The 26,652-nt window shown below is 41.7% G+C and overlaps 1 protein-coding gene across 1 annotated transcript; it reads right to left on the bottom strand.

Moving 5' to 3' along the window:
- Positions 1 to 8,946: 8,946 nt before the first annotated feature.
- LOC124309444 (uncharacterized) lies at positions 8,947 to 12,087 on the bottom strand. The gene is made up of 2 exons (XM_046773107.1): positions 10,835 to 12,087; positions 8,947 to 10,621 (listed from the first exon to the last, which is right to left on the bottom strand). Exons 1-2 carry the CDS (start codon positions 12,085 to 12,087, stop codon positions 8,947 to 8,949), a joined length of 2,928 nt encoding a protein of 975 aa, XP_046629063.1.
- Positions 12,088 to 26,652: the final 14,565 nt, after the last annotated feature.

Here is a 26,652-nt window from a genome sequence, read left to right as displayed (position 1 = left end):
TTCAACTTGGAGGACATCGATTACCCGGCGTTCGACAAACTGGAACGGTCTTCGGTATGGTGCTTCTTCCACGGCGTTAAGAAGGAGGAATTTTTCAAATGTGCGATGAACAATGCACTCAAACTGAAGAAATGGATCAACAATAACAATATTTTAACTAAATACGATTATACAGAAGCATTGTCAGCCAGCAAGCGCAACATCACCGGAGAGGAGAGTTCGACTAGTAATCAGCCACTGCAGGTACCAAAAAGAAATTTCACGCTACAACCAGTAATACCAGAGTCAGTCGCTTCACTGAAAATCTCTCCTAATCCGTCTGCGCCTACGTCAGACGGCGAAGTTACCGTTCCCTACGACATACTTACTACTGCGATTGACTTACATACCTCCTCACAATCTTCCACGAGTAGTATGATTATCTCCGAACAACGAGGGCGAAGAAGAAGAAGTAGAAAAAGACGAGGTACAAAATGGACAGTCTACAGATATGGAGCGCGATGCCGGCAATTCCGAACGGGAAGACCGGGGTATTTGCAGCGGATCAGATACCCCTCATCTGGACACGCCCGACAGCCTTTGTGTCAAACACGGATGATCACACACGCCCCGGTAGCCACTGGGTGGCATTTTTCGTCAGTTCCTCCGGACACGGTACATACTTCGACAGCTTCGGATTACCACCATTCGTCCCTCACCATAAGCGGACTTTACGAAGAAATTGCAGACGATACGACTGGAACGACAGACAGCTTCAAAGCCTCACTTCTGATGTTTGTGGACAATTTTGTATTATGTTTATGCACTTTATGGCTGCTGGTTTTTCTCTGCGGGATTTTCTCAATATATTTACTCCTGACCTTGAAAGAAACGATCGTATCGCAGAATTATTCCACAACCGAATAGCCCATGTCACAAAACGCAAAACTAACACCATCAATTCAAATCACATTTATCCTGTAAGTTGTCTTCAATGTTGTACCTCTAAGAATTGTAATGTTGCTGATTATAAGGCTGGTAAATAAAAAAAACCTTGCTAACATATCTTGTGTAATTATATGAACATTGCAATTATCATTTATTCGTTATCTGTAATAACCATGTATGTATTTGCACCTGTGTTGACCGAATAAACCTGCGAGGATGAGATTTGATTTTTCTACGCAATCCACCATTGAGTTCTGTTTCCTCACCCACCCGCCCTGATCCTCGTACATCTAAGTATGCCTATAGTCTTGCATTAAGAAAGAGAGAGAGAGAGAGAGAGAGAGAGTGACCAGGTCTATATTTTCCAAGCACACGTAAACCTTAGGATAAACACTGACGGCTGGGTAAGGTCAGTGACACGAGCACCCGACACAGAGAGCAGGGATGAAGAAAGAACCTGAGCCGGGGTGGAAGACCTGTAACCCCAAACGTCCAAGTCACAGAGTTCGCTTCGTGAACGGAGGTAGCGGGGCCAGATGAGTAGGTGGCCCCAGAGTCGGCCGCACGGCCAGGGGCACCAGGGTAAGGGGAAGGAGATCGTCCCATGGTCAGGGTGCACAGGCCCAGTGGCCATCCCGTAGAGTCCGGAATCTGATTCGCGGTCAACGGTACCCGGGGTAAGGGGTTGTCACACGATATTCATCACTTGGCGAGGGGGTCGCAGGCGAAGGGCTGACGAACCGAGGAGCTTCGAGGCGGAAAAACCGCTCCTTGGCAAGGGGTTGCGGAAAAGGGGTGGTCGTCCGGAGAAGCTTCTAGTATACAATACCTCCTAGATGAGGGGCTGCGGGGGAAGGGGAAGGCGCCCCGAAATTTGCTTGTTGGCGAGGGGCGGCGGGGGAAGGGGATGGCGTCCCAAAGTCACTCCTCGGCGAGGGGCGGCGGGGGAAGGGGATGGCGTCCCAAAGTCGCTCCTAGGCGAGGGGCGGCGGAGAAAGGGGAAGGCGCCCCAAAATCGCTCCGCGGTGAGGGGTGGCGGGGGAAGGGGATGGCGTCCCAAAGTCACTCCTCGGCGAGGGGTGGCGGGGGAAGGGGAAGGCGTCCCAAAGTCACTCCAAGGCGAGGGGCGGCAGGGGAAGGGGAAGGCGCCCCAAAATCACTCTCAGGCGAGGGGCTGGCGCCAGAGAGGGGTGCGAGGGGGGTTTGTTGTGACGCCCCGAAGTGCCGCTATACTACTCCGCAATCTCGTCCTCCGCGCAGCTCCATGATGTCTTGGTGGTGAGCGTCGTGCTCCCTCGTCGCTAGTCGGTCCGTCGCAATTTCGGTAGTCAATTGTTGGCGGGGAGAAGGGGAAGAAGCTGCGGCGCGCCGGCCGCCAGCGGGAATCGCGTCCACCTTGGATTCCCGCGATGCGGGGATCTGCGTCGGCTCCCCCTCCGCAGCCTCGATATTCTTCCTTTGCAATTGTCGCTAGTCCGCCACTCCTCAATTTCCTCGAATTCGGTGCCGACTTCTTGCCCGATGGCGTCGTAGCTGAAAAATAAAAAAAAAACAAAAAACCTGAAATATCTTACGCTATTCGCTAAGGTGTCCCCTCTCGTATTTTCGGATGCGTGACTCTAGTCCTGGCGCTCTTTTGCAAAGACTTCGCGACTCAATTTCGGAAATTCCTCAATTTTGGTTTCGCCCAGGGTTCAAGGAGCCCCTTGTTACGAGCATCAAAGGTGCCACGTTACAGTATATGATTGCCTCAAGATATCAAATGAGAAATAACCGGACAACTTCTTGATTAGTCAGTTTCTATTGCATTTACTAATGTGTGTAATGCACTTTTGTAATACCGTTACATCTATAGTCCCAATACAATGACATAATAAGCTCTTGACTCGAAAATTCTTCCAAAGTTAATCCTCGATAGGGAGGTTCACCCTCAGCTTGGAGGTAAACTCTTGACTTTGGGGTTAACCCTCACTTAAGAGGTGAGCTCTCAACTTGGGAGTAAACCCTCGAATTGAGAGTAGACTCTCGATTTCAAAGTAAACCCTCAACTTGGGAGTAAACCTTCGACTTTGAGGTTAACCCTGAATTAAGGGGTACGAATTTAGCCCTTAGAGGTTGAGGGTTATTTTGGGGGTTATTTTGCGAGTAAAATTGGTTTTTTTTCCCGTGTTACGTCCTCCAGACTTCATATTCCTTTCCCACACTCTTAGTTACCTCGCGCTCTGTAGTCTGCCCTTATCGTCGGCGAGTCAGCAGATTCTTCTCTAACTCACTAACTACTTCCTACATCCCGCCAAACTCCTCAGATCCATCCTAACGCTTAAGGGAGCTTTCCAGTGTGAAATTTTCAAAAAATCGATTTTTTTTTTTTTGCTTCATCAAATAGTATACACTCTTCCGAATATTCCCTGAAATTTTCATGCCGAAATTCAGATTATTTCGGTTACTGTACAGCATTTTTCGGAAGAAGGCAACGGAGCGCTACAGCTGCCGCGTCGGCCGTCTGCCCGTGCGACTGTTATTTCTATTGTCTCGTTCCTACCTGCACGTACATGATCTTGGCTCGCCAATTGTCGAAAATGTGAATTCGGACTATTGCATAGTTTGCCGTTAATTAGCCGTAAATTAGTCGCGCGACTTATTTTTTTGTCGCACTCAATTTTCAAAAAAAAAGCGGATGGCGTGCTAAATTCTTGAAAATCAATCAATCACTGTGTGTGGCAACTAGCCCCAAAGCACGTATTCTGCGGCAAGCAGATAGTAGAAATCGCTACGCAGTGTGCTGTGTGCACCTTCAATGAAGGTTACGACCCAATTTTAAAAATTTTGAAGACGATGGGATGCACGATAGGGCCGAGCGCCGCAGATTTCGCCGCTAAGTACAAGAATGCGCGCATCATCCAAGCAAACCGCCGGGCGTCCCTGGATAGCAAAGAGGCGAGGACAGCTCGTCGGACTGAACAATCCATTGAGCACGATCTTTTCGAAGAAGCAGAAGGGATATTGTATGGACCTGGCATCGCTGATTGACCGTAAGTAAACGATTTACCTAAAATTTCCTCACTTGAAACTTTGAACGCGTTTTTCTCGAAACAGCATTTTTCAAAACGGTGTCCAACTTGGAGGGCAGAGTTTTAAAGCTATCGAGTTGAATTTTGTACACAATATTCTTAACGTCATTGTTCATCGTGCTATGGAAGCTTTTTTTTTTTTTTGACATCTTCCTATTTTTTTGTAAAAAAAACTGCCAAAAAAAATGCTAAAATCGATACTTTTTGTTCAAACCGGCGCCATTTTTGCAAAAAAAAAAAAAAAGAAAAAAGCCTCCATAGCACGAAAGCCAATTATATACCGATCAATAATCTTTTTGTGTTTTTAGTGTCAGATCAAAATTGTGACCCCCAACGTGGACACCACATCCAAGTGCATTTTCTGCAACAATTGTTTCATCATTTTTATAGATATTAATTAATAAATAAATCGATCTTTAAAAAATTGTTTAGTATTCTTCAATACCCAATTAATATACAAAAAAAAAATCAGACCGATTAGATTATTTTTTCTTTTAAAAAAAAAATCGCGAAAAACAGCGATTTTTCGGGCTGTCACACTGGAAAGCTCCCTTAAGCAAGACATATATCCCTCTAAAGTAAAGCCATACCCTTTCCCTCGACCGACTCCTTTGCGTTGACCACATATACCAACAACTACTCGATAATAATAAACAATTGTATACTTTTAATCGTTTACCTTCCCTTAAAACCGATCCCTTTATACTCCATTCATTCCTGCATTGAGAGTAGTAGCACGCGAGTGCATAGTCGACGTGAACGGACCCTATAATAGCCAAATAACAGCTTGGCTGGGCGAGGATTAAGCTTCGATTACCGTTCATCGAAGTTTACGCATTCTACCCCGTAACACCCGTAAGGGAAAAAGCAATTTTATTTTTATTATCTTCATTTTTGAATGCAGTTTACGAAAACATACAAAAAAATTATTCAGAGCTTCCTTATATTTTTATCCTAATATTCGAAAAAAACAAATTTTTTCGATGGTTACCACTTTCAATTCTTGCTTTTTTTTTTCTTTTCCAATTTGAAAGTTCTCTGAACATCCTCAAAAATGTTCAGAATGGTGTTATGAGGAATAAGGCGAATCGAAAAAAATAGAAATCAAAAAAATACCACTCCGAAAAAATTTGAGGATTTGCAGAAAATGTCGAAGTTTGGTATGTTATGTCCCAGCCGATAGTTATGGCTGTATCCTCTCGTAGTCGGAGAGCTGATGACAAATTTAGAGGTGTTTTGCCCGCGTTAAAATATTGAAAAAACAACACTATTACTATCGGTGCATCTGGAATGGTGGGTCTGGTAGAGGTCTTACGGTTATTTCGCCATTGCGCAATCTATTAGATTTGAAAAAAAATAAACCCAAAAAATATCTTTTGGGCAAGTTGAAATTTTTTTATCTATTGCTTTAGTAGCTGTATAATATATAAATAACAATCCCAGACTAGTTTTTGAACTTTAAAGTATGACCTGACCCCCCCGAATTTATTTAATTAATATACTTTCCGTATCCAGCGGTATCCTAAAATTTTTATGGCATATTTGTTGAAGATATCATATGTACAATAAAAGATTCGAATAATACCGCCAAAAAGGGAACCTAGAACTGAGAAGGTTGGCGCCTCTGTCGGCACCCCCGATTTTAACTTACGCATACGTACGGAAGTGATAAGCGGGTTCTTCGGATCATATAAAAAGGACTTTTATGTTAATCAATAAATATCGTCTCAATCAACAAGCGTATATTAATTAACCCGATAATAACAACAATATTCAATAAACAATTTAAAAAATACATATCAGTTGCCAGACGAGTTGAACGGTCTTTAATAACCCCTTGACGTGAATAAAGATTTTAAATTAGTGCGACAAAAAGTCTCACGTGTAGTTACAAATGCGAGAGAGATAATTTATCCACACCTGCCGGCAGCTGATGGGGCCTCTGGCTCCTTGGCCTGTGATTGGTCGCCTCAAGACCATGAGACTACATTATTTATACATTATACAGCTACTAAAGAAATAGATAAAAAAATTTCAACTTGCCAAAGATATTTTTTGGTTTTTTTTTTCAAATCTAGTAGGTTGCGTAATGGCGAAATAACCGCAAGACCTCTACCAGACTCACCATTCGAGATGCACCCATAGTAATAGTGTTGTTTTTTTATTATTTCAATGTGGGCAAAATACCTTCTCTAAATTTGTCATTAGCTCTTGGACTATCTATGCCGTAACCCACCACTGATCTCTACATTACACTGGATGGCGCATGCTGTGGAAAAAGTGTGTTACGGTTTGAAGGCCGGGCAGCCATATTTGATGTAGTAAAATATGAACGTTTTAGCGGTACATTCAAATAGCGGTAATATTATGGGTACTGATTTAGCCGATTTTATCGTGAAAACATAGAAATGACAATTACTATATTTTTCTTTTAATACTATCATTATTACTAAGAGTAATTTTTACAGTGCGTACAATATTTATATTCGCTTTAATTTAACAGAATCATTTTTTAATCAAGAAATATAATAACATGTAAAAAATATACACAAAATGTAAAAGTATGTCAAGAATCTGAAAAAAATTCTTATATGCATAACACATACTTTTCAAAGGCCAAAATGATGATTTATTCCAAATTTATTTCATTTTCAAAGTCTTTACAATAAATAGTGCTGCTAAATATAATTCATTTATTATTTCATATTTGTTTTTCAAATTTTCCTATGAATGAATATTTTAGTGTAGAATCAATCATGTCGATGGGCAAAACCGAAGGGGTGTATGGAATGTGTATAAGCATAGTCTGTTCACCTTTATGGCTTGAGGCCATTGGTGTTCATCTAAAAATAGCGAGCAATTCTGGATACATACTTCTGAACCTCATGTTTTACTTTTATAATTTATTTCAGAAGGTTGTAATTTGAAAACAATTCATTCCTCTCTGAATACTCAATAGTAAACTATACATATAATAACACATCTTCGCAAGTATGAGAAACTGTTCAGAAGATTCTGCTATGTATAAGTCTAACAATATCTTCTATAAGATAAATCGGTGTAAAAAAATTCAAATAATTTCAGATTTTTCCCATTAACCGTTAAATGATACTCAGCTTCTTGCACATAAATACGAGTCAAAAACAGTATTTTTGGAATTTTTTCTTGAGATCCTCCGAAAAGTATTGAAGCAAAGGATATTCCAAGTAATAGTAAATATAAGTATTCCCATATAATTATGGATTGAAGGTAAGTGTACACAATTATTGATTAAATAAATTGATTGAAGATAATTATATCAAATTATTGATTGAAGATAATCATATACAATGATTGATTTGAATAATAAATTGAATACAATTATATACAATGATTGATTGAATATAAAGGATATAAAAATCGGATCAGCCGTAATGATGGTTGTTTTGCTCGTGCTGTGATTGACTGCAAAACTTTGAATGAAAAAAGTTGTATTAACTTCTAGTGTAGTCCATACACTGGAATTCATTGTGATTAAACAATGTTTTAAATATAAAATTTGTATACGTATCAAATTCAACCAACTTACTGTATAAAAGACTGTAGCGCATACTTCAAAAAATTTTGTGTATTAGGATGCTGCTACGTCTCTTTATGTATCAATAGATCCTCGTCCTCCGACAATGCTTCTGTATAAATGTTATTTTGTAGTATCTGCAAAAAGTAGATGAAAATATCAAGAATTATTGTAATGTTGGGTAGATGGGTGGTTTCAACAACAGCATGTTTTAAAAATGATATATATTGCATTTATTTCATGCAAGCGATGAACCGTGCATATGACTATGTGAACTTAATTCTATCATTAATAAAATAATACTCTAACTAACATTTCATAAAGGAATTTTATAATGACTAGCATAATATTCACAGACAATAGACTTTAACTAGGCAATTTTCACATAAAAAACAAAGATTAAGCCTCTGCTAATACTACTAACTAAGTAGATATTACTGACGTTCCCAGATAATTTGTCGATTAAGGTGATGACGAATTTTTATCCCAACAACTTTTTCAGATGCTATATTTGTTGCAACATATAGTCTTAAATCTGAGTATGCTTTGCACACTTGCTTTGAAAGCAAATAAATGTGATTTAATTCATTAGCTGCATCGTCAAACCGGTGTTCGTTTAACTGGGGAAACAATGTATAAGGCGATTGTACAAAATCACGCAGGACCTTTGAGTAAAGAAGAGCTAGAAAATTGTTTTCAACAGGAACCAAACCATTAGGTTTATCAATGGAATGCCTCAATGATATTTCCGTTTTTTCACAAATACGAACGACAGATTCACTAGGAAAATGTAATCCTCCTCTCGTTTTAGCCTCTATAAGAAAGTTCTGTTGCAGCTGGGCCACATTTTGAAAATCCTGTAGTAAAGCATTTTTGCATTTTTCACATTGTTTAGAGAGATGGCAAAAGGATATGGATCATCGACGTGGAATCCGCGAATTAGTGATGGGAACGAGTGTAAATGAAATGAAAATGATGTTGAGATGGACGGAGATAATGAATACCGATAAACGAGACTTTTATTGGTTTCGATGAGGCAATACAGACCGTATCGCAAGAGAACGTTACAGAGAGTGATGAGTTTACAGAGCGAGAGAACACATAGATTTACACAAATACATGATTTCGAGACAGTAGACAATACATGAGATACAGTTGATAGGTTTTGAGTCACGACACGGGCAAGCAGCGAGATTTGACGCAGAGACGGCAAGTAAACATTACACGCGAGTGTGCGTACATGTGCGGGGACGATTTTGAGTGTCGCGAGACACACATTTAACTATTCGATACTTTACCGAAACATACCGCCCGCTTCGCTATCGGTAATGATCGCGAAATTAGATTATGCCGCCCGCCGTGCGTCATTCATTCTTAGAGTCAATAATTGTCTTAAGAGGACACTGGAAGCACACACAATTTTACGATTGGACGTTTTAACACAGCGGATTTCGTTTTAACGGTCACAACGCGAATAAGACCGTCGGTTCCCGGATTCAGTTCGATCACTTTCGCGAGGGGCCACACAGATGGAGGTAGATTTTCGTTTTTTACGAGAACGATGGATCCGATTTTGATGTTCCCGCAATGAGTCTGCCATTTCGAGAGGTTTTGGAAGGACTGAAGATACTCCGTACTCCACCGTTTCCAAAAATGCTCCAGCATTTGACGCGAGTGTTGCCAATGCGATAGCCATTGAACTGGCACCTCGATAAGTGACGGCTCAGGAATTGTGTTTAATGCTGAGCCGACGAGAAAGTGTCCTGGAGTCAAGGCACTTGGATCCCGTGAATCGTCCGAGATAGCGCAAAGAGGTCGAGAATTAAGCGTGGCTTCTACTTGCGTGAGGAACGTCGCGAATTGCTCGAACGTTTGAGTAGCTTCTCCGATGACTCGTTTGAGATGAAATTTGACCGATTTCACTCCGGCTTCCCATTTTCCACCGAAATGAGGCGCGGAGGGAGGATTGAACCGCCACTGGGTTCCGTGTGATGCGAGGATGTTTGCGATTTCTGAGAACTCCTTTGACGATGCAGCGAGAAGACGGCGAAGTTCTGAGTCTGCGCCAACGAGATTCGTTCCACAATCGCTTGCGATCGAGACACAAATTCCTCGTCGAGATGTGAAGCGTTTGTACGCCGCGATGAATGCCTCCGTCGTGTAGTCCGAAACTAGCTCGAGATGCACAGCCGAGGTCGTGAAGCAGATGAAGATAACGATATATCCCTTGCATGATTTCGCTCCTCTTCCGCGGGAGGCTCGAATCGAGAACGGACCAGCGTAGTCAACGCCAGAGTGAAGAAACGGCCTTGATTGCGTGACTCGAGACTGAGGGAGTTGGCCCATCTGTTGGCTGCTGAGAGTGGCGCGATGACGCACACAAGGAACGCAACGATGTATGAACATGCGGATCGGTACTCTTCCTCCCAGGATCCAGTACCGCTGTCGGATTGTGGCGAGAGTGAGTTGCGGACCTCCGTGGAGCGTCAACCGATGATGATGATCGATGACCAATGTGGAGAACGATGATTCGCAAGGCAAGATGAACGGGTGCTTTTCGTCATACGAAAGCAATGAGTGATTCAGTCGACCACCGACTCTGAGGAATCCGTTCGAATCGATGAACAGCGTGAGTCGCGATAGTGGATGACTTCGAGTGAGACTTGAGCTTGTCTCGATTTGGCGAATTTCTTCTGCGAAGTACGCCTGCTGGGTCACCTTGGTCCAAAACAGTTGAACGTCGCTCAATTCGAGAGTAGAGATCGGTCCGACAGTGATAGACGTGTTTACGTGATTCGATGTCGTCTTCGCAAGGAACCGATTTGCTGCGCGTTTACACAATGATGTGACTCTGAGGAGAGTCGATAGTTTTGAGTAGCGATCGACGAGATCCCAGATTTGTAGCACCTTAGCTGTTGCGGTGTGCGTCGACAGCCCTTTTCTTTCCTCGAGATGAATGTTTTCTTCCGGTCGCGGAGATAAGGATGGCCAATTGACAGAAGGCTTCGAGAGCCAGGATGGTCCGAAGGTCCAAAGTTCTGATTTTTGGAGTTGCTCCGGAGATGCACTACGAGACGCAAGATCAGCGGGGTTTTCAGAACCCGAGATGTGATACCAACGAGCGCGCGCGAACTCTTGGATTTCCGTTACGTGATTACGAACGAATTCCTTTCACCGCGATGGGTGGCTTTTGATCCACGCGAGCGCGACTGTGGAATCCGTCCACAGATAAACCGGGGTGTTTTCGAAATTAAGAGTCTTTTCCACATGACACATCAACCGGACGAGAAGATTCGCAGCACAGAGTTCGAGACGAGGAATTGTCACCTTCTTTAGCGGCGCTACTTTAGTTTTCGCGCACACTAGTGAAACGCGCACTTCGTGAGTGTTGATATACGTTCGCGCATAGATCACTGCGCCTAATGCACTTTGAGAGGCGTCCGCGAAACCGTGGATCTCTATCCCGAGAGATGCTGAACTTAACCCGATCCATCGTGGGATGGTGATAGCTGAGATGCCTTGAAGATCTTGTAGAAACTCGATCCATCGCGAGGACAATGAAGCTGAGAGCGGCTCGTCCCAGTCGAAACCGAGTGCCCACAATTCCTGCATAAAGATTTTGGCTCTGATCGTGATCGGCGAGAGCCATCCAAGAGGATCAAAGAGCTGCGCGGTCGGTGAGAGAACTTTTCGTTTCGTGAAATTGTCCCGAGTTTGATGAATTTGCGGAGAGAACGCGAACGCGTCGATGTCTGGTCTCCACGCAAGACCGAGAGCCCGAAAGAATGGACTTTGATCGAGATTTAGATGCATCGCGATCTCTTGATGGTTTCGAGAAATGTCAACGAGAGTTTCTGGGTGGCTTGAAGTCCACTTTTGAAGTTCAAAGCCGCCCGCCTTGAGCTTTTGATTGAGTTCGTTGATTTTCTCGCGACCTTGATCAACGTCCTCTGCTCCTGAGAGGATGTCGTCGACGTACGTGTTCTCGAGAATGACGTGGCTCGCAAAGGGATACTGCTTACCTTCGTCCTGAACCAGTTGATGAAGAACACGGATCGCGAGATACGGAGCGCTTGCAAGACCATACGTTACCGTAGTCAGTTGATATTCTTCAATCGGTAGCTCTGGTTCTTCCCTCCAGAGGATTCGCTGAAAATCTTGGTCATCATTGTGGACCAAAATTTGTCGGTACATCGTGACGATGTCTGATGAGAACGCGACTGGATATTGTCGCCAGCGTAAGAGAACGTCCGCGAGGTCGGTTTGCACTTTTGGTCCGACGAGAAGATTTTCATTGAGAGAGAGTCCGAGGTTGGTTCTTTGAGACCCGTTGAACACGACACCTAACTTTGTTGTTGAACTGCTGTCGCGAACTACACCGTGATGGGAAAGATAAAACACGCGGGAATTGTCTTCAGGTATATTGATAGCGCGACGCATGTGCCCGAGTTCACGATATTCACGAAGGAAGCTCGAGTAAGCCTCCTTGAGTTTCGCGTCGCTACCGAACCTTTTTTCCAAACGAAGGAGCATTTGATGCGCGGGATTCCGCGAGTTGCCGAGCTCTACCGAATTGTCCTTGAGCGGCAGCCGAACTACGTAACGACCGGACGCAGTTCGAGAAACCGTTTCGCTAAAGTGTTGCTCACAACGCTCTTCTTCGGAAGTTAGTGCCAAAGGTTTCAACACTTCTTCCTGCTTCCAAAACTGCTGCACGAGATCGAGCAGTTCGTGATCGAGGAAGCATTGGAAGCCTTGGACTGCGCCATACGAGGGGCTTGCTGCTTCCGCTGAAACGCAGCCGGAGAGGACCCAACCGAACTGAGTTTCTTGCGCGATTGGTGTTCCTGGTGCTCCTCTTCGAACTCCTTGACCAATGATGTTGCTGTAGATGTCAGCTCCGAGAATTACGTCGATTTGACTGGGATGTGCAAAGCCTGGATCCGCGAGGTTGAGTCCTCGTAGATGAGGCCAGTCTTCGACGAGAAGTCGAAATGAGGGTAGATACGATGTGAGTCGTGGAAGCACGAGTGCCTCCACCTGACACGAGAACGAGGTGTGAGCACGAGATTGGAGTTGCAATGTCGCGATGCCGCGAGTCACTGCCGAATGATGAGCTCCGACGCCAATGATCGGTATCGTTGCTTGATGCCGACGTAATTGCAATTGTTGCGCTAGCGAGTCCGTGACGAATGAACTTTCGGATCCTTGATCGAGTAGAGCGCGAGCGATGATTCTTTCTCCAGTCTCCGGATTCGAGGCGATCAATTGCACTGTCGCGAGAATAACTGGAGAGCGCTTGATCATTGTAGGCTGAGCTGAGTGGTTGCTCACCTGAGAGGCGCTATTCGAGATCGGTGCGTTCTGCACTGCAGGTTGCGCTACTGCAGCCTGTCCTTGAGACCTGCCGCTGTTGGCAGCTGTCGAGATTGAGGAAGAGTTTCGATGCAGCAAGGAATGATGTTGACCGTTGCACACGCGACACGTTTTGTTGGATCGACAGTCCTTCTGCTGATGTGGACCGAGACAATTGAAGCAAAGCTTTTTCGCAGAAACCACTTCCCTTCTTTGATCCAGAGATTTGTCGCGAATGGTCGAACAGAACGCGATGTAGTGGTTGCCTTTGCAACAAGCACACGACTGTTCCTTTGATTGCGCCGTATGTGAGCTCGTCGTCTGAAGATTTGACCTTCCTTGCGATGAGTGCGGTTTCGACGTCGCGATTTGATTGTGAGCATGAGCTTGCTCCACGGCTTCGAGGGTGTGGATGCGACCGATGAGAAACGCCTTGAGCTCCGCAAAAGAGGGGGGCTCGAGTTTCTCGCTAACAGTTTTCTCCCACTCTTCGAGAGATGCTGGGTCGAGCTTGCGAATCGTCATGTGCACGATGATGTGATCCCCTAATTTCTCGGGACTATCGAGAAGTTCGAGCGCGCCAAGAGCTTCGCAACTGTTGCTGTGCAAGCTCTTTAGTTCCGATGATGATTTTTTTGTGACACGAGGAATCGCTAGAAGTGTCGCGAGATGAGAATCAGTCAGAAGCCGCTTGTTTTCGTATCGTGAGACGAGAGTTTCCCAAGCTCGAGGGAAGTTTTCAGCGGTAAGAGCGATGTTTTTAATGAGTTGTAACGGTTCATCGGTCACACTGGTTTTGAGGTAGTGCAGCTTTTCCACTTCCGAAAGTTGCGAATTTTTGCGAACCATCTACGAGAAGAGGTCGTGAAACGGCTTCTATTCTGAGTAGCTGCCCGCGAAAGTGGGCAGTTCGATACGCGGTAACCGTTTTGATGATCCTCCTGCTGGTACGTCTTGAGAAGCTGCAGCGGCTTGCGCGGTTACTGCAGGCGCAGGCTTTAGCGATTCGAGAAGATCAAGCATCACTCCTTCGCCACTCAAGAAATGCTCTTTACACAGTCCGTAATAATCTTTCGCGAAGTACGAAAGCTTTCTGATCGCGTCGAGTTGATCACCTTTTGCTGCGAACTTGATCTCGCTGATCTTTTCATGATTATCTGAGAACCTATTCCAACTTGAATGTAAAGCATTAAGCCGCGACTTCACCTGCCCGTAAGTGATTTTTGCCTCGCCGAGCTTGCGCAGGTTGTCGACGGCACGAGAGACACGCCAAATGTAGTCGTTTTGACGTTCGATATGTTCTTCGATCGACATGTTGATGTACGAGAGGATTTAAACTCACGCGACGAACTGAGTTTTCAGGAACGAGACACAAACACACTGATAGTAGCGCGACGCGATTCACACTTCGAGAGACCGGTGTTGTTGACGCTCAGATCTTAGTCACGGTCACTACAGAGGAAACCGTACGTTTGAATTTAACGGACGCGACTGATTTTTGTTGATGGTTTTCACCGATACCGAGATTGTTCACTTTGATAACGTGAACTTTCACAAATTGATGCACACGCGATAGTTCCGTTTCACTCACTAGCTAATTCGTTTTCCCGTAAGTCGCAACGATTCGAAAGATTCGACTCGATTTGCGAATGATCCGATTTAACTATTCGACACTTTGCCGAAACACACATCGTACAAGAGGCTTATCTTTATTCATTAATTTCTTGACAACCCAACCGGCAATGTAACCTACACATTCTCTCGTGAAAGTAGAGAGACGAGGAATAGCGCTCACAAAGTCATTAGATTCTTTACAAAAAATTTCGTCTCTTTGATTTTCTTTGTGAATATCTTCTATATCATATTTTTTATTACTCTGATATTAGCCATTTTCTCGTAAACAGTTGTGTCAAAGCGGTAAATTTTTTTTTGGATTAGAAGCCACCGTTAGAATGCTTGTGGAATCCATTGCTTCTACATTTCCATTGATGGCCTTAATCTGATGGTGAACTAAAAGTCTTTTATAAGCTGACATAAATTGTGTAGCAGTTGGATTTGGGCACCAACCACCATAACTTCTGATAGCACAAAAAAATAATTCCAAATGGTCTCGACTGAATTTATAAGTCAATAGATATTTAAGCTGGGAAGTTTCAGAATTGACGTAAGTATCAAACATATGTATCATGGACGTTACGGCTATAATGAACCCTGTGAAAGCAACGTACATTCTCGTGTGAATGATTGGAGTACTAGAAATATCTTTGATGCATTCCATGTATTTAATATGTGACAAAATGGGTGCTCGCCAAAATTCCTCGTTGGATTTCCTCAAAGGAGCTTTAAATCCATTAGCTAAAAGATTACGAGAATTTAAAAAGTCAAACATTCTATTGACAAACCTAATGAATCTGACAGTTGGCTGAGAACCTTTAAATTCACGTAAATTGAGATATTTATCACAAAATTTTATTGACTCTGCAACGCTGTCACTCAAAGTTTGAGTGGTCAAAGCCACTTTCATTTTCATCTTCCAATAATGAACGTGTGCCATTTTCAATTTGTTCCCAGCTCTTAAACCTTCGGTTTCTTGCAACTTAGCTAGCGCCTCAATGAATCTCCATTCAATGGAATTTCCGTCGGCATCTTTTAGAATTTTTGAATTTCCTAATGTATTGCTTACTAGTTTCAGCATATGACACGCGTCAAAAATAATATAAATTTTTTTCTGTGAGGACGGATGTGAGAAATAAGGTTTGATATTTGACAAATCGGAAGACACATTAAGAGCGCGCATTATTGCGAAGTACTTCGCTGCACCATCTAATGTTACGGAAAGAACTTCGACCTCCATTTCATGAAGGCGAATGAAAGCTTCTATGATAAGTCCGGAATTTGTAGCGGAATCAATTCCATTAATTAAAAAGTATCCTATGGGAATTTTCCACGACTTATCTACACTTACAACCATCATAACCAACGCATCTTCTTCCAATGGAATAGTATCACTCGATTCCATTTCAGCACCAAAATCCACTTGTCCACAAATTTTCCCATCGGGAAGACGCAGCAACGATTTTTTAATCGATATTTCATCCAACTGAAAGCTCACAAGAACTTTTTTGTTACATTACTTTGATGCTTAAACTTTGTGCTTTAAAGCTTCAAAACTTTCGGAAGTGAAACCAGGCGTACCATCGATTGCTGAGTACCATGAACGAAGTGTACTGTAGTCTGGCAAAGCATTGCAAAATTTTCGCCTAACGAACCCGTATGCTTTGGGCGAATAAAAATGGAAAGTCATCGCAAACGATCTGAGAGCTGCTGGATATTTTTCTTTCGAAATGGCTTGTTTCTTATTTCTATGCTGAGACTTCGATTTCTTTTTCTTAAGGTTCGTATTTTCATCGTAATTTTGTTTGCTTGATTTATTATGATTATTAATGAACCTCTCAAGAAACTGGAAAACGTTATTATTAGCAATAGAATCTAAACACTCTAAACTTGAATTCGGAATAGCACGAGTTTTTCGTAATTCACTCACAATTTTCTTCAAGGAGGTGACTTTCTTCTTCAAACGTGAAATATGCTGTTTCTGTACGTGAGACTGTTTCATTAAAATTCGCATTCTCTGCTATTGTTGGATAAATCTTTTTCTCATCATCTTTGGAGTTACTTCATACTGGTTAGGGTGGTCCTTATTTTGGGTAAGTCGGAATTTCAAACCTCTCACCCCTTGCATATCTCCCATTTGCCAAAAAAAAATGTGTGCAAAGTTTAAGCCCAATCGGACAACGTTTACCCGTGGCCCAAGAGGGCCAAAGTTTAATATTGGAGCCAAATGGTAAAAACGAGCTTGAAGGCCTTTATTTAAGTAGACCAGCGAAAAAAAATCGTAGCAGGCTATAATCCACAAGATTTCTAACTAAATTCACAACTAATTGAATGTACTGATACCGAGTTCCGCCAAAAATTTCTATGTCGAGTTGTATTGCTTGTGTTCTCTTGCTGTACTACAGAAGTGCCTGAAAATAAATATATTTTCTTATATAGATGAATAGTTCTTTAATCATTTAACTCAAGTTATTTAATTACAAGAATGTCAATCAATTCAAATAATTGTAATTGAAACAATTTATACATATAATATGTCATCATACCTCCACTGTCTTCAGATGAAAACAAAGTTGGCACCGCATTTAAGTACTAAACCTCGACCTGACGATCGGAAACATTTTTCATCGAAATGATCACCACACAACCAACTCTTCCCAGTTGGAAGAAAATCTGTCAACTTCATTGCAGCTACCCACTTCTTCAGCAATTTTGGATTGTCCAAGGGAAATCTGTTATAGAATGATTGACAGGTTGGAATACAAATCTGACAAGATGAATATTAAACTTATACATTTTTATCATGTATTTGCACAATTCCTCACTTGCGGAATGATCGTTTTTCATCATGTCCTTCCACTGCGTGACAGTAAACACAAACCGATTTGTATTCTCCAAATAATGTTGGAATACTTCCGATGCGAAGACATCTATTATTTGTACCTTATTGAAAGCATTTTCCTTCGAAATGATCTGAGCATAATAAGGAATGATTTTTTGGTACAAACTTTGACCCTAGTCCCATGTTCTGCAGTCAAGATTGCAACATATCTTTATCTTTCAAGAGAAACCTTTATAAGAAATACATATGATATTGATTTAAACAAATAAATAATAAACGAAATACAAGAAAGGAATTATATAACCCATGAGACATGAACGTAAGTATATATATGGCTTGTATACTTACTTATGATATGTTCTAGAGTCATTCCCTTTTTTGGAACCACAAAAAGCACACGCCGATACCATTTTTGATTTTAGGATAAATTCTGATTATTTAAACAACAAAATGATCCTCATTACAAGCCATAACAACAACATTAGACGCCAACAGTAGATGACGCCATATTAGCATATTTTACTGTATCAAAGATGGCGGTTTGGTTTTCAAATCGTCACAAGTCGTCCTATTTAATGCACTATCTTACCAGTGTAACCCACCGACGCCGCGACGTGCAATTACCATAAGAAAGCACACATGCTCGTATCATAGCCTCTAAGATTCATATCGATTTAGATTTAGTTACTATTTTGGTGTGTAATGGTCTCGCACCGACAATCGTTCATGTATCATTTTCATTTCTTTACTTTATATCTTCAATTTCAACTCACACATAGACCATATGGGTCTACAATCGAAATTCACGGAGCTCAGGTTCACGAACTCTCACTGACCAAACGTAAAGAACGTGAGAAAAGACAAGACGAGCAGTTCACAACGTATCATTCTTAGAATTCAAATATGCATTCTTACTATTAATTATCTTGTCAATATTGCACCAATTGGCCTCTTCAAGACCAATATCTTCCAGATCTCCCACTATTGAAGATCGTTTTCGAACCAGACACTTCTGGTTTGCAACCGAAATCACTTCAGCCATCGAAAGAAACAGAACCAATTTAGACTTCAGACCATTGCACACCTCGGAATCAAAAACGTCATAGATCATTCTGTCATAGAGCACTCATATTCAGAAGCTTCGAACTTTAGTACAACTAACCAAGTGAATAACACTAAAATCCTATATCTCGAAAATCAGTCAACGAATATATTACTGTTAATAAATGTGTATTTTAAATTAAAGTGTATGTAGAGCGAATTATTTCAATCACGCATAGTGACAGCTGGCACGAGCCACAACAAAATTCGAAACCAAGACAGGCTGCACGAGAAACTGTATCAAAATCTAAATACCACGAGGTTTGTAAATCAACTTAAGGCTGAAAATCACGCAGTGAAGAAAGGATTTCTTGTGATTTTCTCACCAGAACGTAACAGATCTAATAACGAGAAAAAAAAATCAAAAATAGTAATCGTCGAGAAATTTTCGATTTTGTCCAAAAATCTAAAAAAAGAAAAAAAAAACTATAAAAATAGATTTGAATAATTTTTTTGTATTTTTTTTCGATAAGTATATTTAAAAACGAAAATTTCTAAACAAAAACGTTCCAATAAGTCAAACTTTGAAAAAGTTATAGCTACTTAACCCTTAATTGGCACTCTTCCGCGCTCGAACGTAATTGGCACAGTGGGTCTGCTGGACCCGAGCGTGTTTAAACGTACATTCCTCAGCCTGTATTAGATATTTTTACTTGAAAATTTTTTCCGTACTACTTTTTGATATCCTTTTTAAGATGTCATTGGTTTTGTAACGATTAACTACTTTTAAATATGTTAAAAAAAATCTTGAAAAAAAAAAAAGAAAAAAATGGGTTTTTTCACTTAAAAATTCATAAGTCATGTAAATTTTAATATTAAGAGCTAAAAATTTAGGGTAATACTCTTGAGATACTAGGCTTTAAGAAAAAAATTAGTATTGTAGCCGAACTTTAGAAAAAGGTATTTATTTGGAACATTGAATATCGATTTTTTTAGGTATTCATTAAGTACACAATTTCCAATGTTTGAAGCTAATTTATTTAATTTTATTCAATTATTTATAAAAAAATACACACAAAGTAACTTATGAATATATAAAATTGAACTTAACAAAAAGTTAGGCACGAAATTCATTCATCAAATTTACATTTGCGGCACAAAGGCGATCGGTGATCGTTGCACATGGCCACATGGCAAACGGCACAAGCGAGGCTAGTTTTGCGATCTTTTTTTTCTGAGCAAGTAGTGTATATATGCCGGTTCTAATCCAAAGATGGCGGCGCTCCCCCCTAGCTCCCCCCTAGCTCCCCCCTAGCCCCCCCCCCCCCCCCGACTCACGGCGCACGCTCTCCCAGCCCCCCCCCCCCCCCCCCCGCGGTCATTTTTGGCGGCTATTTTCATAGGATTTGACACACACACACACACACACACTTACACACAAAAAAATAATTCCTGTCGAGACTTGTTTGACGCCGGAAAGCCGCACATAAATCAGATAGGGTAAATACCCGCCAGATCTATTGAAAAAATTCCAGGAAATGACCCCTGTAGGAAGGTTTAAAATGACGTTTTCAATGCTTTTAACAATTTTTTTATTGAAATCAATTACATTTAGTTTTCTTATTGTATTCTCAATTATCTTATTCTAAATTTTAACGAGTAAAATTATACATATTATTTTCAATATCCATATTAATTAAACATATTGTTATTCCAAAATTAACTTGTACCAATTTTTAACAGTACCACTGATCGGATTATATTCAACAATGCGATCATGCCAGATCACGCAGTAGGCAGAAGTGTGTGGTGGAAACGTAGTGCTACAGTCAAATTCCAATCGAATGTCCACAGGTCCAGTTTTTAATGTTTCGTTCAGCTTGGAGCAATCGATGACGATAAGGGGAGCTTGGTTTATAAATTCACGCCTCGATAGCAAAGGCTCGGCTTCTTTGTTATAGTAGCTCATTTGAAACCGAACATACATATCATAGAGAATGGCGGGGGATGTGCAGGCTCGGACTTGCTCGCTATCAAGAGTCGTAAAACCCCAAAACTGTGTGTACACATACCATCCGGTGAAGAGCGGGCAAGATAAGATTTTTCTTACACCAAACACTGTTCGCTACCTGCTTTTCGTTGACCGATTTTTCACACCACATGGCCCACGCTGCTTAAAGACTCATAAAACTCAAAAACTACATTAGGCGGCGGTGGGTTCGTGGAGAGGGGGAGGGGGTGAAAACCTGTTCCAACACGCTTTAAGGCAAGATGCAGCTGCGGAACTGGGTGACTTCAAACTGGCAGATAAACCGCAAAAATTTAGGGATGGTGGGAGGGGGACTGTGGACCCCGTCGCCTCTGACGTCATTTTTTACATGAATTTCATCTTCTCTGCAGAGTCGGGAGGGTGATGAAGAGCGGGCAAGATAAGATTTTTCTGATACCAAACACTGTTCGCCACTCGCTTTTTCGTTGACCGATTTTTCCCAACACATGGCCCCACGCTGCTTAACGACTCATAAAACCCAAAAATTTAGGAATGGCGGGTCGGATAAAGGGCGGACCCAGTCGTCTCTGACGTCATTTTTCCCTCCGAGATGCGCAGAACGCAGTGCGCGCCGCATCTCTGACGTCATTTTACCCTCCGATATGCGCAGAACGCAGTGCGCATCGTTCCCAAATTCTTGCGATCTATCGGCCTATATACATATAAGCTCAACGCATCCGATGCAGACTAGTCAGTCTTACACGATACGTGCAAGTCAATAAAGTTATACAAAGTTCAGCTTATATCAACGTCATGGCAGTCGAAGCGTATATGGGACTTGCGGAGCAGATGGAGAGGACGTACAATTTGCTGAGAGAGCAACCACCCGGAGAAGAGAATGACGCCATCATCAATCATTGGACTGATATTGGAATTGCGAATATCCAAGTTCTGCGCGATATTTCCATGCAACGAGGAACAACCGTTGGTGCGAAAATACGGATCCAACATACGATCGCACTCCTGCAATCTTGGGTGACGAAGATCAAGCAGTTGCAGCAGCGCACAGTGGTGACGGGTGGAAATATCGGTACTCCTGCGGGTGTACAATGGGACGACGTGGATAGCGCTTTTGCCAGCCGAATCAGAACGGGGGTTGTCACAAATCTCCGTCATAAAAATTTGGACGCCTTTCTGGACGATGTGCAGCGCGTCGTCACCGAGAAGTTGGAGCTGATACTGCGCGAGGAGGGAAATGTGAAGGTTAACATCATATTATCGTGCAAATTCGAAAATGCCAAGCACGAAGAGATCTCCACTGAAGTTAAGAGTTTCAACACCTCCAACGTGGCGATTCTCCTCCCATCAAGCGATATAAATGGTTGGTTTATACGTGCACGGGATGATCTGCAGTCAAAGGTGGAAGATTTCGAGCAACGCGATTCCGGCTGGAGTATGATTGAGATCCTTAACCTCACTGTAAATATCAATCGCTATCAGCCTCTCGCCGCAGGGGCTTCAACATTCGTCGAGCTGCCCCAAGACATTCAACGGAAGAGAGCGGTGGTGAACGTGAGGAACGAGGACGAAAGATGTCTTCTCTGGTCCGTCATAGCAGCCCTCCACCCGGTCAACACCCACACTGAAAGGACTAGCCGTTATCATCGATATATTTCCGAGTTGGACTGTACAGGTATCAAATTCCCTGCTACTCTACATGATGTGAAAAAGCTTGAGAGATTAAATAATTTGCGCATCAATGTATATGGAATAGAATCTCAAACTTTTTCGCATCATGCAAAATCAAATAAAAGCGTCATCGTGCCAATTTATTTGAGTAAAAATTTGCATAGCGTAAACACTGACATGATCCATCTTCTAATGGTTGAGAGTAATCCGGAAGACGATATGACTGGCGAGTTTCCACCGAGATTCCATTTTGCTTGGATTAAAGATCTTTCCCGATTGGTGAGCAAACAATTGTCCGTTCATGAACACAAAATGTTTTTATGTGACAGATGTTTGTGCCACTTTAGCGTGAAACACGCCTACGACAATCATCGGCAAGATTGTATTATGCTAAATAAAGTACGCATGGAATTTCCCAAGTGTAAAGATTTAGTATTTTCCAACTTTCAAAACAAAGGCACCGTTCCGTTTGTCGTATACGCCGATCTCGAATGTATATTAATCCCTGAACCTGTAGATGAATTTGAAACTCGTAAGACTTGTGAAATTCAAAAGCATATCCCGCACAGTGTAGCGTACTATGTACATTGCGCGTACGATGAGACTTTATCGGAGTTCCACGGTAAACGCGGTGTCGATTGCATAGATTGGTTTATGAAACAGCTTAAAGATTTATCAATTCAAGTAGAGTCACGCATCAAAAACATAATTCCGATGAAGTCTCTTACCCAAGTGCAACGCGATCGTCACATGCGCGCAAAGAATTGTTATATTTGTGAAAAACCGTTTACGCCTGAGGAGAAAAAGTGTTACGATCACTGTCACTTCACGGGTAAATATCGTGGTCCTGCTCATAATCGGTGTAATTTGAATTTCAGAGAGTCGCACACAATTCCAATAGTTTTCCACAATTTGTCCGGTTACGATTCTCATTTTTTAATAAAATCCCTCGCGTCAACTTTTCCCGGTAAAATTACACTGCTACCCATAAATAAGGAAAAATATATATCCTTCACGAAACGCGTCGATGGAACAATGATGCACTTGAGATTCATCGATTCGTTCCGATTTATGGCTAGCAGCATCGATAAACTTTCCAAATATTTGACCGATACCGATAAACGCATAACACGTAAATTTTATAATAACCCGACTCAGTTCAGTTTGATGACCCGCAAAGGCGTTTTTCCCTATGAATACGTCGATTGTTGGGGGAAACTCGATGAACCGCGATTACCTGCAAAGAAGCATTTCTACTCGCACCTCTGCGATGCAAATATTTCAGACACCGATTACGAGCACGCGAAAACTGTTTGGAGGGAATTCCATTTAGAGTCATTGGGGGGCTACTCAGATTTATATTTAAAGACCGATGTTCTTTTGCTTGCCGATATTTTCGAAAATTTCCGCGCTAGCTGCTTCAAAACATACAATTTAGATCCGTTGCACTACTACACTGCACCGGGGCTTGCTTTTGACGCGATGCTTAAGCATACTAATGTAAATTTGCAACTTTTAGACAACCCTGAAATGGTGTTATTTATTGAAAGAGCCATTCGAGGCGGCGTAGCGCAATGTTCTAATCGACACGCTCGGGCCAATAATAGATTCATGGGAACAGATTTTGATCCAAACAAAGCGGAATCGTATCTCATGTATTTTGACGTGAATAACCTGTACGGTGCAGCTATGAGCGTGCATTTACCAATCGGTTCGTTCGAGTGGGAATATCAGCACATCGATATAACGAACCATCCGGACGATTCGCCGATCGGTTACTTTCTGGAGGTAGATTTGGACTACCCTGTAGAACTCCACGAGGATCACAAAGACTTACCTCTTTGTCCCGAACATTTTACTCCTCCAGGTAGTAAAAATGCCAAACTCGCGACCACCCTTCACCCCAAAACAAAGTATATATTGCACTATAGAAATTTGAAACAGTGTTTGAGTTTAGGATTGAAATTAACGAAAGTGCATAGAATTTTGAAGTTTGCGCAATCTCCATGGCTCGAGCCTTACATCACGCTCAATACAGACATGCGTAAGCAATCTAGGAATGAATTTGAGAAAAACTTTTACAAACTCATGAATAACGCTGTGTTCGGCAAGACTATGGAGAATGTGCGAAATCATAAAGATGTTAAATTGGTTACAAAATGGGAGGGAAAAGGTGGTGCGAGAACGCTTATTGCTCGAGCAAACTTTCACAGCTGCACCGTATTTGACAGTGATATGGTTATCATTGAAATGAATCGTGTCAAAGTTCACTTCACCAAACCTATTTACGTCGGCGCATCAATTCTAGATCTGTCAAAAATCTTTCTCTACGATTTCCACTATAATTATATTAAAACCAACTTTTCGAATAAACAGGCTAAATTGATGTATACCGACACAGACAGCCTTATTTATCAATTCAATGTGCCTAATATCTACGATATCATCAAACGTGATGTAGATACAATGTTTGACACCTCTGACTATCCGCCCGACAATGTGTATGGTATTCCCCTTAAAAACAAAAAACAACTAGGGCTAATGAAGGATGAAAATAATGGTAAAATTATGACAGAGTTTGTGGGACTGCGAGCAAAGCTGTACACATTTACTACGATGGGCGAGGATGGGGAAAAATATGACAGTGGCGTAAAAGTGAGTAAGCGTGCCAAGGGTGTAAGAAATTCATCGATAAATAGCATCACGTTTGATGATTATAAGCGCTGTCTGACGGCTTACCGAGAGTTGACTCTTCCACAGTGTTTAATACGCAGCAAAAAACACGAAGTAAGCACGATCGTACAAAAAAAATTGGCTCTGAGTTGGCAGGATGACAAGCGGCAATTGATACCTGGACAGACCGACACCGTACCTTGGGGGTTTGTCCCAGCCCCCCAATAGCTATAGGATAAACTTTAAACATAGAATTGATGTAAATATTTGATGTTTGACGCCTCGAACGATCCACCATCGGGCGGAAACGTTTCATGATCAATACGATATTTAATGGATTTGAAGTTTCAAAATGCGAATTCATATACTCAACAATTGTTTATTTATTTATTATTGATATATCAAGCAATTATTCATATTTATTCGTTTACCACGAGAAAAGTTTTCAGAAAATGAAAAAAAAATTTCAGGAAACGAAAAAACTTTTCAGAAAACGAAAAAAAGTTTTCAGAAAATGAAAAAAAGTTTTTCAAAAAATAAAACGTGTAATAATCGTATGGCAAAATTGCATATTATCATTATTATTATCACTATTATTATCATTATTATTATTATTATTATTTTCGTAGTACATGCGCGCACAAAGGAGATAAAATGTGGAAATATTTGTATATTCAAAATCTTTTATTGTAATTCGGAAAATACATACAAATTATGTTACATGTCTGTTTTATTTATCCAACTATTGTGCGAATTATCAAAACCCGACCACTTCACATAGAACAGATTCCCCCATTTGCGTAACACTTTCTCCACAAGGTAGCCGTCGGGATATTTCACTTTGGTGAGCTCTTCCTCGTAGAAGCCCCCCTCGATGGGATGATCTTGATAATCGGTAAGTTTGTAGGTGGGTGGATTGGTATTTTTCACCTCACTCACGATGAATATTTATGTCGTCCAATTGCGTGTATAGCCTTTTTCGAATACATTCTTGTACTTGCTGATTCGAACTCGATCGCCTACACTGAATTTCCGCGCTCGATCACTTCGTTTGATTTGCCGAGGCTTGTACACGCTACGATACAGCTGTTTTTCATTCTCCGTGCTAACATCCTGTAAGTTTTATTCGAATCGTGCGATGTTTGGTGTTGTTGTAGGACTTCATTAAATCATCCAAAATATTAATCCACTTGTGAAATCCTAGGAGAGTAAACCACATCCACATTTTATTTTTTCAATGTTCGACTAAAAACGTTCGCATATCGACGCCTTTATGTTGCTGAGTGTCAAATACATGTTGATATTGTGCTGCATCATGAGGGCTTTCAATTTGCTGTTGTGAAATTCTTTGCATTGATCAACGTATAGATGTGCAGGTATACGGCTCTGGGTTAGTACAGATTTCATAGCAGCAGCCGCATCTTTCTCCCCACCACGGATGAGGATGAAACAAAAATGTGACAACGGTGTTAAAGTGGGTAAGCGTGTCAAGGATGCGAAAACTGCAACGATAAATAACATCACGTTTAATGATTATAAGAACCGTCTGAGGGGCTTACCAAGAGTTGATCAACCCCACAGTGCTTAATACATAGTAAAAAAATGCGAGGTTAGCTCCAATGTACTGAAAAATTGATCATGAGTTGACAAGACGGTAATATGCAACCGATACCTGGGCAAACAGGCACCAGAACTTGGAGGGTGTGCTGCAACCCCGCAATAAACTAGCCGTAGGCTGGAACTGTGGGCATAGAACCGTTGTAAATATATGCGTTTGACATCCATGGCGATAGTTCATGAAGCAGAGACGTTTCGCCGGCAATACGATATTGAGCAGATCGAAGTTTTAAAATTCGAATACCGTGTAAATTCATGTATTCATCAATTATTTATT

The sequence above is a fragment of the Neodiprion virginianus genome, chromosome 7 (genome assembly GCF_021901495.1).
Source record: "Neodiprion virginianus isolate iyNeoVirg1 chromosome 7, iyNeoVirg1.1, whole genome shotgun sequence".
Taxonomy (NCBI): Eukaryota; Metazoa; Arthropoda; class Insecta; order Hymenoptera; family Diprionidae; genus Neodiprion; species Neodiprion virginianus.
The sequence above is the reverse complement of the archived record's forward strand: the minus strand, read 5'-3'. Positions and strand labels throughout refer to the sequence as shown.